This window comes from Marmota flaviventris, chromosome 11 (assembly GCF_047511675.1).
Source record: "Marmota flaviventris isolate mMarFla1 chromosome 11, mMarFla1.hap1, whole genome shotgun sequence".
In the NCBI taxonomy this organism is placed as follows: Eukaryota; Metazoa; Chordata; class Mammalia; order Rodentia; family Sciuridae; genus Marmota; species Marmota flaviventris.
In genome coordinates, this window is record NC_092508.1 from 6,498,755 (window position 1) to 6,511,081 (window position 12,327).

Consider the following 12,327-nt stretch of genomic DNA (forward strand, 5'->3'; position numbering starts at 1 on the left):
TATGGATGCTTCTTCATATTCCCTTTGTTTTTCCTTCTTTGAATTTTTTTTTGTTCTTCTTCTTTTTTTTTTTTTTAATCTTGCTTTAGCAAAAATCTGTCATGCGGTATTAAATAATCAGGCGAGAAACAGCGGAAACAGCATCTCCTGTCTTTTGTTCAGGTGTTTAATGGAATCACTTAAAGGCTCCCTGTCAAGTGTAATCGATTTTGCGTTGACACATGTTGCTTTCTTAAAGCAGTATCCTTCTACTCCCTTTTTTGAATTTTAAAACGAGGAATGAATTTAAAATGTTAGCCATTGGGACATCTATGCACATGATTCCTTCAGGTTTTAGTCTAAATCCCAGTGTTTTCTGCGTGTCCCCCGGTCTTGCGGCTCAGACTCCTGTGTGTTGAATGAAGGTCTGAACGTGCCTGTCCCCATCAAAGCAGTCTGGACATTCTGGGCTTAGAATGTCATGGAATTACATCTGCAGGGATGGCAGTGGGGAGGGGAAGCACAATTTTGTTGTCACTTAAGTTTTTTTTTTTTTTTTTCTTTTTTAACCAATGTTTGAACCCTGGTCGGGGCACTTTATCTCTGAGCCACACCCTCCGCCCTTTTTCTTATTTTAATTTAGAGATGGGGTCTTGCTGAGTTGCTTAGGGCCTTGCTAAATTGCTGTGGCTGGCTTTGAACTTGAGATCCTCCTGCCTCAGCCTCCTGAGCTGCTGGCATTACAGGCATGTGCCAATACACCCAGCAATACCTAAGATTTTCTGACATTCTGCCCCTCGGTTAACCTTGTCTCCAGGCCAGGCTATTGCTTGACCTACCAAAGGGAAGAAGGGGACGCAGCGCCTCTAATCCTAACTTGAGGTGAAGTGTCCAGCACTGAGATGAGAAGCTGGCGATGCGATGCGGAAGGAAGCACTTTGTGCTGCCACAAGGTACCAGAGAAGTGGGCAGGGAGGGGAAGCTGCCGTCCCCACAGCGCTACCTGGGGAAGTGCAGCAGGTAGCAATGCACTGACAGGGAAAGGTGCCGATGCCCCCAAGGATCTGGGGGGGGGGGGGCTAATAGAAATTTTGAACTGTATTTACTCCTCCACACCCCACAGCCAAGGTTGGGATCTCTGCCAAAGCAGAAATAAAAGCTTGTTATCAGCCATTACGAAACCTGTTTTTTTAAAAAAAGAAAGTGCCATTCAGAAGCATTTACACAAGTGATGATGATTTATCAACACACCATCACGTGGAACACAATCTGCCATGGAAATGTAGAAAAATGATGGTTCCGTTTGGCTACGGAATGACATCTGTTGAAGGCCAGTTCGTTGAAATGAAGCTTGACTGTCCCATTTGATGACGGCTCAATTTGTCAAAGAAATTATTTGTCACATGTACCAAATATACCGATTGTGCTTTTAGGAGCCAAACTTGGTTGCGGATGATGAAAGAGTCTTTTCTGTACGTCAACTAAGCTACAATAGACACCGCGGTGAGGAACTAACCAGAGAAGCTTGACACTGCTGTAGGTGTAATAAAACAAAAGAGCACGATCCAGGAGCGCTCATCCACAGAAATGACAGTTTTCCCAACCGAAATGCTGACCTTTCGTTTGTGACAGGTTTGTTTGGGCTCCTTGTGACTGGGTGTGTGTACCAGGGATTGAACCCAGGGGCACTTTACCACTCAGCCACATCCCCTGCCCTTTTTATATTAGGGTCAGGGTTTGCCTACGTCACTGAGGCTGGCCTTGAACTTTTCATCCTCCTGCTCAGCCCCCCAGGTTGTTAGGGTGGCTGGCCTGCACCACCACTCCCGTCCTCCTGGACACTTCCTACAGATCACCCCAAGCTTTAGCCTTTTAAACTATTCTTTGCTGATTCATCTGATGGCATATCGGCCTTACTTTTGCACTTTTAGCAATTAAAATGTAATTGAACTTGAGGTTCAGTTTAAGGTTAATAAAATAAAAAGTGTAAAATCAAGAGAATCTTTACAAAAATCAGAATTTTTACCATTGGTTGTTTAATGAATTTAATATTGGAAAATTGAACTTTTTAGTGAATCAGTTCACTTTGAAAAACAGCCATCACTGGAAATTTTGAGGTGTCACCACCAACCCAGAAGATAAGCTGGTACCCTTAAGTACCTGTCAATGTGCTGGCTTCTGTAGGAAGAATGGGAGCCAAAAGCTAAAGGCTGGATTCTGACCAAGTCACCTCTGTCTCTCCCCACTTCCAGAGCTACTGACTTCAAATGAACGTGATTTTGTTTTTGTTTTTGTTTTTGGCACTGGGGATTGAACTGAAGGGTGCTTAACCCCTGAGCCACATCCCCAGCCCTTTTAATTTTTTAATTTGAGACAGGGTTCCACTAAGTTGCTTAGTGGCTTGCTAAATTGCTGAGGCTAGCCTCAAACTTGAGATCCTCCTGCCTCAGCCTCTTGAGTTGCTGGGATACAGGTGTGCCCCACCATGCCTGTCTCAAATAAACTCTAGTTTAAAAACAAGACAGGCTGAGGCTGCTCCTCAGTGGTGGAACATTTGCTCAGGTTCCATCCCAGCACCAGGAAACACACACACACACACACACACACACACACACACACACACACACTACAGCTCAGATTCTATGAAAACAACCACAAAGCTCTATCTGCTGCTCAATTACTATGAAATGAGGGCCGCAGGACACTGGGACAGCCCCACCCTGCAGGCTCCCCCCAGGGCATTTTCTTCGGTGCTCTCTCCACCCCTCCCGCCTCAGGGGCTGCCATTACCCATAGAGTTCCTTGCAGAGCAGCGAGGTCAGTTTCTTCAGGTGGGGGAGGCTGCTGGAGCCCGTCTTCACAAAGTCAGAGTCCAGGGCGAGCTGAGTGCTCAAATAATCTTGGATGGCTTTGAGATGCTCTTCGGGAAGACTGGAGAGGAAAAAGCAAAATAGAAGCAGTCACAGCAAGGACGACGATGAGCTGAGGTTCCTTGGTCCCAGGTTGAGACGTGGCCCTGGAGGAGAATGTGTGCAAACCTGTGCAAAGGCCCCTTGGCCTCACTGCAGAGGAGGCCCAGGTAAGAGGAGGTAAAGGGGTCCAGCAAGAGCAGGTATCTGTCTTGGGGCTTGGGAAGCAGCTGTCCTTTAAAAAGAAGACAGGCGGGGTATATCCTGCAATCTCCTGCCTCTCTACTCACAGGGCAAGAATCAGAGGGCTGGAAGTTGGACATGGCGAGGGGCCGGGTCTGGCATGCACACTGGAGAGCTTGGAGTTACCCCAGGCTCCTGGAGAAGTCTGAGTGATGACAGGGCTGGGCATATAGGTGGCAGAAAGGCTGTCCAGGTGTCCTGGCTTTGCTCTCCCTCGTAGGGTCCCCGTTTCTTCAGTTTTAAAAGTGCATGGGGACTGGGCCCAGTGGTGCACTCCTGTAATCCCAGCAATTTGGGAAGCTGAGGCAGGAGGATCACAAATTCAAAGCCAGCCTCAGCAATTAACAATAAAAAGGGCTGGGGATGGGGTTCAGTGGATTCAATCTCTAGGACCCGCCTCCCACAAAAAAGTGAATGGGCTGGGCACAGTGGCACATGCCAATAATCCCAGAGATTAGGGAAGCTGAGTCAGGAGAATTGCAAATTTGAGGCCAGCCTCAGCAACTTAGTGAGACCCTGTCTCAAAATAAAAAAAATAAAAAGGACTGGAGATGTAAGAAAAAGAAGACTTGGCATAAAGATATAGATCATGTTTACCCAAGAAGGTTAATTTTGCTCGGAAATGTTGTAGTAATTAACCTGTTACCTATGACCTATCTGATGAGATCTGATTGACTTGCACAAAAGAGCCCAGATAGTCCTGTAATTGAGAGTCGTCTAAAGGCGGTCCTCCGTGTAAAAAGGAACTTGGCCACCAAAGTAGATGAGTTCTGAAGCAGACGCAGCATCTGAGTTCTAAAGCTTAAAGTGAGGGCTGACGGAGGGCACCCTGCTGCCTCTCCCCGTCCCTCTGACCCTCCCATGATTCCTTTGCTCTGTCCCATCTCCACACCTGAGTTAGCTGAGAAGCAAACCCAGGCAGAGACCCCTCCCCTGCCCTGCCCTGCTCCTCTGCTCCTGCAGGGAGACCAAGGGGGTGACCTGGGTACACGTGTGCAAGTGTCCTGAAGGACCATGGCCCAGCAAGTGCCCTCAGCCCACTCCCCACCCCAAGGCCTTCCTGACGGCTGGGCCTCACGCCCTGCTCAGCCTGGCAGAACCCCTGCACCTGCACCTGCTCCCATCAGTAGGAGTCAACAGGAGTGGGGAGTGTTGAGGGCACCTGGGGGGCGTCCCTGAACTCCAAGGAATTCACTGCATTTAACATCTTGACACGGTCATTTAGACTTACGTGTTGGGAAAATCATGACCAGTTATCAACCGTTAAAACTCTGACTATTCATCTCTTTGGCAAATAGCACAGGAACTCAAGGATCATGCACCAAATGCCATTGGGTGGGCCTAGAGAAGAGCCCACGGGTGTGTCCAGGAGGGAGCAAGGACAACAGGCATCTTAGCAGCCTGTGGCTGGTATTTACCCCCAGGTGCTTCCTTTGTGTTTTGCCAAATCAGAGGGCAGGGGGGCAGCCCTGGCAGCTTCGTTTGGGAGTGGGGATAGCTTTTCTCACAGAGAACAACAACAACAAAACGCTTTTGAGTAACTAATTCATAGGAGACAGGGTACACTGACTTATTAATTCATCCAACATATCGGCCACAGGCTAGACCACAGGCTAGGCCCTGGGGGCATAAGGGGCCCTTTGTGTAGCTTCCTTCCTGTTACATCCCTCCCCAGGCCTGTGTGAAGAGGCAAAGCCTCTGCTGTGTAAGTCATGACTCCTTTCAGGAGATACCTTCATCTCCTTCCCGGCCCCAGACCTGTAACCAGGCTGGAAAACCACCATTATCCAGCTGGGAGGGGAGGTTCGGGCCTCACCGTTGGAGAGGCTGTGGGAACCAGCCAGCAGGAGCTGGGGCAGTCCCTTGGGACCAGATGCCATTCACACTCTGGACCATACCACGGAACAATGTCAGAGAGACTGCACTTCATTTCTCCACCACAAAGGAAGGAGTGCTGGGACAGCCTGCACTGCCCGCACCACACCTGTCTAGGGCTCTGACCCATTCACGGGTGCCGTGGAAGGCGGCCTGCTCCATGCGCCCCACAGCAGGAGACAGCTGTCTAGTAGGTCCAGGCTGGGTACGGGCAGTTCCCCCGCTGGGGACCCACACACCCCAGGGTAGTAGAGGTGTTTATGGTAGGAGAAGATGCCATGGTGGTTTCTGGAAGTCTCATGGGGGACTCAGAGCACAGGCCTCCAGAGTTCTGGGGTGTGTCTGCAGTAGAGAACCCACTCCTTCCACACCAGAGCCTGGGGAGTCAGGCATCTGGCCATGGATACCACACCGCCAGAGCTGCCCACATACGCTGGCACCCTCAGGTCCACTGTTGGGAGGGCAAGCTCAACAGTGACCTGTTCTAAGATGGCAGTGGGACCTCAGGGAGTGAGCACAGGAGGCAGGCACCCCAGACCCTCGGCAGGTCCACGTCTGCTGCACCAGAGTCGTGCTTATGAGGTCATCTTATGCTGTGAGCTCAGGACAGTCCTTCATGCCCAGCAAACAAGGCCTCAGACGAGGGGACAACGCCCAGGAGCTGGTGGTCTGAGAGCTGAGGGAAGGTTTTCCAGGCAGAGAGAACAGCACCCTGAACCCCCTGTGGTGGGGTTGAGTTTGGCCGGCTGGTGAAAGAATGAGGACCACCTTCCATTTCCCTTCCTCTCCCCAACCTCCATCCTCCCTGTGCTCAGGGGAGCAGGGATGGCTGGGCTGGACAAGTCCAGGGCTCTCTTGGCCCTGGTCCATGCTGGGTGGGCCTGGGAAGCACCGGTAGGAGGGAGAGAGGGCAAGAGGGATGAGGCAGTGCCAGGTCTGGCTGCTCAGGCCCTGGCATTTGGGATCACCCGACAACACCCTGCTCTCCCCGTTGATTCCTGCAGATCTATCGGCACTCCATAAACAGTCTCTGTGTAAACCCTCCTTGAGCTCCCAGTTTAAATGAGCTCAGGTGCCTGCTGTGTCCTTTTAGGTGCAGAGGACCCCATCCTGGAACTCAGGGACAGGGTGGTCACAGGTAGAATGTGAGCCTCAGGGAGAGCAGAGATCCTCAGCAGACTGCATGGGAATGCAGGGCGGGGTCAGGGCTCCCTCAGCCCTGAGTGGCCAGCTCCTCCCATGTGTGGCCCTGAGCATCCACTCAGCCCCTGGAGATGACCAACTACTTCAGCCAGACCCGAGGCTCAAGTCAACAGCCTCAAGAGCAGCAAGCGCCCAAGGCAGGGAGCTACCGTATTTGTGTCTGCATGTGTTTCCAACCCCGGGGCACAACTCACATACCCCCGACGCACATACCCAGGATCATGGCATCCCCTGTTTCTAGATCTGGGTGCCCATTCCCTCTCCAGGCTCTTTTATGAATGTCACCACTTTGTCCTGTGCCCCCTAATGGGGCAATAATTCTGTGGTGCCCTCCTAGGGCCTGAAGGGTATCCCTGTGTGGCATGAGAGCAGGGACAGTCACTCTGGGCCCTGGAGCAAACGTTTCTGAGACTCAGGTGTGCTCTGTGGAAGGGAACCGTCCCTCTGCATCCGACTGTTGTGAGAATCCGTGGAATAAGCAGGTGTGCCTCCTGGGGTGACTGGCACTTGGGATGGCTTTAAGAACGCTGGCAGCTGTGGGTGGTGAGCTGCTGTCTGCCCGGAGAATAGCAATGACCTCCTAATGATACAAGTGACTTTGCGTTCACCAAGGGAATGACTCAGGCTCCTCAGAGGATCCAACATTGAACAACGTAAAAACATTCCAAAACTTTTAAAGTAAGCAACGAGCTAGAAGATATTTTACCCCCCTCAGGATGATGGAGAAAGGGCTACTATATAAGGCGGTCCTAAAACTTGATGACAAAAACAGTAAGATCCTGATAGAAAAGCAGGCAAAGAACAAGAGTCTTGAGGGAGAAATAATCTTGTCTAAAAACATAAAAATTGTTTTTTGGCCAGGCATGGTGGCGCACGTCCGTAATCCCAGCGGCTCGGGAGGCTGAGGCGCAAGGATCGTGAGTTCAAAGCCAGCCTCAGCAAAAGCCAGGCACTAAGCAACTCGGTGAGACCCTGTCTCTAAATAAAATACAAAATAGGGCTGGGGAGGTGGCTCAGTGGTTGAGGGCCCCTGAGTTCAATCCCTGGTACTCCCCCCTCCCCCCCAAAATTGTTTTTTGACCTTGCTATTAATGAGTCATATGCACACAGACCTGGATGGCCGGAGAGAGGTCATCATTCCGGGACTGGCATGCTCCCCAGAGTCCCAGCTGAGTGCTGGATGCACCACAACTGGCCTCCGAAGGGCCCTGCCAGGTGGACACTCACCCGCTGGTGTCCATGCTCTGCAGCCGCTGGAACAGCGTCTCGGAGAGGCTGGGCCGGCTGACCTCGGCGGCTCTGGGAGTCTCAGCTGCTGGAGGGAGCTCCTTGGCCTCGCAGGGCCCAGCCAGAGGGATGTTTCTTGGTGGCAATTCGGGTGGAGACATGACGCTTTCTACCCAGAGAACGGCAATGTCATTGGTGAGGACGCTGTGCCCGCAGACCCCACCCCACACCTCACCGCAGCCCTGTGAGGTCTGGGCCATCAAGTACCAGGTCCCCGCCTGTGCCCCATGGCTCTTCCGCCTCCTCACTTCCTCAGACTCCCTCACCAGACAGAGCTTCCTGCAGCAGACTTGGCATTCATGATCTTTGGGCCGGGCCTCGTGCAAATGTCTGTCCCACTGTGAACTCAGCCAGCACCTGCCAGGTGCAGGGGGCAGGGTGGCCTGCAGGACTGCTGGCTGGGACACACTAAGCCAGGCAGGTTAGCAGCACAGAACCTCCTTTCAGGGGCTGGGGCAAGTGCCTTGGGCCGGGCAGAGGACAGTCCCCAGAATGAGGCCAGAGCACAAGATGGGGACGCAGGATGGGGAGGCAGTCAGGCCCCACCAACCGCTCTTCTCTCTCCCCTGACCCCTCTCTCTGCCCTCCCTCCTCTCTTTCCCTGGACCCTTGGAGATGCACTGAGAAAGTGACAGGGTCCCCTCGCTCAAAGACCTGAAAAGCTGAAGCAATCACTTGGAGTTGGCCTGAGAGCAGAGACTCTTGCCCACCTTCTGTAGAATCCCCTTTCTTCACGTACCACAAACACACAAAGGTCATTGAGCTCCCCCCGGGCCCAGGAGCCTGGTCAAGCACCGTCCTACTCCTAGTGGCCACCTCCACCCTCCAGCCGCAGCACTGCAGAGGGACACTCTCCTTAATGGGTGGCACTTCATTTCCTGTCCCCCTCTGGAGTTCTGAAGGTGGCCGTGAGTCTGTTTTGAGCACTGGGGACTGGCAGCACCTTGAGAAGACCTGAGCCAAGTGGGACCCCGTGGGCTGGGGTGCACACTGCTCTCGTCCCATCTGCCAGTGGGTGGCCTCGACTGGGGAAGTGAAGCCAGGGTCATGGGACTGGGCTTCTCTTTCCAGCCCTCACAGGAAGTGTATCAGGGTCTTTGTCCAGACAGCATCCTAGAGGGCCACAGCAAGCCGGGGTGGGGGTGGGTGGCCCGTGGGAAGTGAGATGGTGGCATATAGAGGGCACTGCTGTAGGACAGCTTCCCAGAGGTCAAGGCCATGCTGTGGCCTTGGGACCCTGGTGGCCATGGACTCTGACTATGCCGAAGATGGACCTTCCTTATCCCCAAAGGCACCTCTTCCTTGGACCAGGGTGGGGGAGAGGGACATGGCCTGCCTGGGTCCCCTTCAGCCTCTGTGGAGCTGTGGTCCTTTAGGAAAGGCCTTGCCTGGCTCCTGCTGTCCCTACCAAGGCCAGCAAGGTGGCTCTGCAGCCGATGAGCTGTGCCCCCACTAAGAGGGGGTCTCCAGGTGGTGGGAAGAAAAGCGGGCATGGAGACCCACGAGCCAGCCCATAGGAGAAGGACAGAAAGGGCGGCCAGCTTGAGCTGACGGCAGCCCACCAGGGACAGGCGGGGGTCAGGCCAGGGACGACAGCGATTCTGGTCTAATCTCTCCCTCGGGGAAAAGCTAACTAGCTAAAGGGCTCAGGTGGGTGACTCCTAATTTCTTTTTAGAAAATGCACGTTAGAGAAGAGAAAAAGCCTGCCCCACAGTGAGCTGACTTCCTGATGCGGACGTTTCCATGGGATTTGCCCTGTTGGCTTTGTCCCCACACCATGCAGGAGGCAGCCCTGAGGCTCACCTGCTTTTAGGGACCTTTCTTTGTTTTTTGTTTTCCCACAGGTTTTAAGTGCTGTCCTCCGCCCTCCACACACTTTTAATGATGTAAATAAATATCTTTAGTATCCTTCCAGTTTGGTGCAAGGATCGCCCTTCCTCATGGTGAAATTAGGATGATGAAAATGGTGGTAGCTGCATTTACTGAGTGCTTGCTGTGTACCAGGCTCTGAACACTACATTCATCGACTCATTTGATCCCTGTGATGCTCTGAGTGGTATATACAGCACTATTTTTAACTGACTCTCCTTTTTTTTTTTTTTTTTCTGGTGCTAGAGATTTAACTTAAGGGCCCTCAATCCCTGACCTACACCCCAAGCCTTTTCTCAGTTTTTTAAATTTGAGGCAGGTCTCTCTGAGTTGCTGAGGCGGCCTTAAAGTTGTTATTATCCTCCTGCCTCAGCCCCTGAGTCACTGTGGTCACGGGTGTGTGGTACCATGCCCAGTCTTTGCTGTCTCTTTGACAAGAAACTGGTGGTTCAGAGAGGTTAAGTAACTTACCTAGGGCCATAGAGCTGATAAGCTGGGGAGGAATTCCAATCCATGTCTGCCTGACTCCAGAGCCTGTGTGCCTAGCCTGTCCTTAACCATCAGGCCGCACTCTCTCCTTCTCAGATGGGACACTCTAATCTAAGCCCTTGTGGGGCCTGGAGGGCAGAATCCCGGGGGTACCTCCCAGCCTCTTGCCGTCCTGTCCACCCCTTCCTACCCGTGTCCTCCTCCGGGTCGTCGACGGCGTCCTCCTCCTCCAGGGGCACTGGGTACTGCAGGTGCGTCACCAGTCCCATGTTCTCCTTCCTGTAGAACTCGATGAGCTGGTCCAGCTTGGTGAAGAGTCTCATGGGGACGCCTTCCGATGCCTGAGCCAGAACCCCCAAAGAGAGGCACATGCTAAGGGACCAGAATGTCACCCAACCACAAAGGCCACCTGCAGCGGAGACCCGTGAGGCCAAGGGAGTGACTGCGATCCAGAAAAAGCCTCAGACTCCTACGCCTACACCCTCACATCCTGTGACCTGCAGCTCTCAAGGGCCCTTGCAAGGGCCACCGAGGGTCCTCTTAAAGGGCTTTTTTTTTTCTTTCAGTCTCAAGCTTTTATTTCTAAAAGTATTTTGCTATCCAAGTATTACATTTTCACTATGGCAAAATTAGAAAACACAGGCTTTCTTAAACAAAAGAAAGTGCCTATAATCCCACAAGCCTAAGAGATTTATTTTCAATAGTTTAGAATGTATTTTTCTCGAGTGTGTGTGTATGTGTGCATGTATTTGTGTGTGTTCATTCCCCCCCCCCACAAAGATAATTTAAAGATTTTTTTTTAATTTAAATTTTTTTAAAAAAATTTCTTTTCTTTTTGGTGTTGAGGATTGAGCTCAGGACCTTGTATGTACAAAATTCATGATTTACCACTGAGCTACACCCCCAGCACCAAAGGTCATTTTTTAAAAAATATTTTATTACTTGTTGATGGACTTTATTTTATTTACTTGTTTTTATGTGGTGCTGAGAATTAAACCCAGTGCCTCACACATGCCAGGCAAGCGCTGTACCACTGAGCACAACCCCAGCCCCCCGAAAGGTCATTTTTTTAAAATTTAGTTTTTAATGTTTTTGTGGTGCTGGGGATCAAACCCAGGGCCTTGCACATGCTACACTAGTGCTCTACCACTGAGTTACATCCTCAGCCACAGGTGTGTATGTGTGTGTGTGTTTGTTTATTGATTTTTTCATACTAAGGATCAAAGCCAGGGTCTTCTGCGTGCTGGGCGGGTGCTCTACCACGGAGTTACATCTCCAGCTCTTTTTATTTATATTTATTTATTTTGATATTGGAGATTGAACCCAGAGGCACTTTACCACTGAGCTCCATCCCTCGCTTTTTTGTTTTATTTTCAGATGGGATCTCACAAAGTTGCCTAGGCTGGCCTTGAACTTGCACCTCCTGCCTCAGCCTCCTGAGTTGCTGGGATTACAGGCTTGCACCACTGTGCCTGGCTTTTACAATGACTTTCATGTCCACTTTGGATTTGGAGGTCAGGGGCCCACTGCTCCCGTGGGGGCCGTCAGCCACCTTCTTGCTGAGGGGGATGAGACCCACCACTTGTAGAAAACAAGCCACTGGGAAAATAGATCTGGGTGGGAAAGGCCACCTGGTGGGTGAGCAGGCTGGATCTCGACCCACCCACCTCCAGCTCAGATCCCTGTTGCTGCCAGCGCGGAGAGGCTGACTTGGAGGCAGGGGCAGTGCGCTGGCCTGAAGGTCTTCGGATCACAGGTGAGCGGGATAGACTCAGACATCCAGCACCACAACAGTGTCTGGGAAGCACTCAGACACCTCCCTGAGACTCCTGCGTGGTCCAAGCCTAGTTGTATGAGGATGCATTTTCCTTCCATGTGAGGATGCTGCTGTCATTCGCCCGGGACCTGGTCATCCATCTAGTAGTCCTGCCTCTCCACCTCTGCTTGTCTCTGCTCTCTGGTTGTCTGTCTCTCTCAAAGTGTGCCTGCATGCACGTATGCACTGCACCCCGGTGTAGTGTGTGGATGTGTGTGGATGTGTGTGGGTTTGTGTGTGAGTGTGTGTGGATGTGTGTAGGTGTGTGTGTGGATGTGTATGGGTGTGTGTGTGTGGGGTGTGTGTGGGTGTGTGTGGATGTGTGTGAATGTGTGTGGGGGTGTGTGTGGATGTGTGTGTGTGTGGATGTGTTTGTGGGTGTGTGTGGGTGTATGTGTGTGTGGATGTGTGTGGGTGTGTGTGGGTTTGTGTGTGAGGATGTGTGTGTGTGTGGATGTGTGTATGTGTGTGGGTGTGTGTGGATGTGTGTGTGGATGTGTGTGGGTGTGTGTGTGGGGGTATGTGTGGATGTGTGTGTGGATGTGTGTGGGTGTGTGTGTGGATGTGTGTGGGTGTGTGTGTGGGTGTGTGTATGTGTGTGTGTGGGTGTGTGTATGTGTGTGTGTGTGTGGATGTGTTTGTGGGTGTGTGTGGGT

At 51.9% G+C, this 12,327-nt stretch overlaps 1 protein-coding gene across 1 annotated transcript in view; it reads right to left on the reverse strand.

Moving 5' to 3' along the window:
• Inpp5d (inositol polyphosphate-5-phosphatase D) overlaps positions 1-12,327 on the reverse strand; it is a 109,724-nt gene that overhangs the window by 50,619 nt on the left and 46,778 nt on the right. The window contains exons 3-5 of the mRNA XM_071619534.1: positions 10,046-10,196; positions 7,437-7,605; positions 2,770-2,910 (exon numbers count right to left, since the gene is read on the reverse strand). Coding sequence (XP_071475635.1) covers positions 2,770-2,910; positions 7,437-7,605; positions 10,046-10,196 — 461 coding nt within the window. The remainder of the gene's footprint in view (positions 1-2,769; positions 2,911-7,436; positions 7,606-10,045; positions 10,197-12,327) is intronic.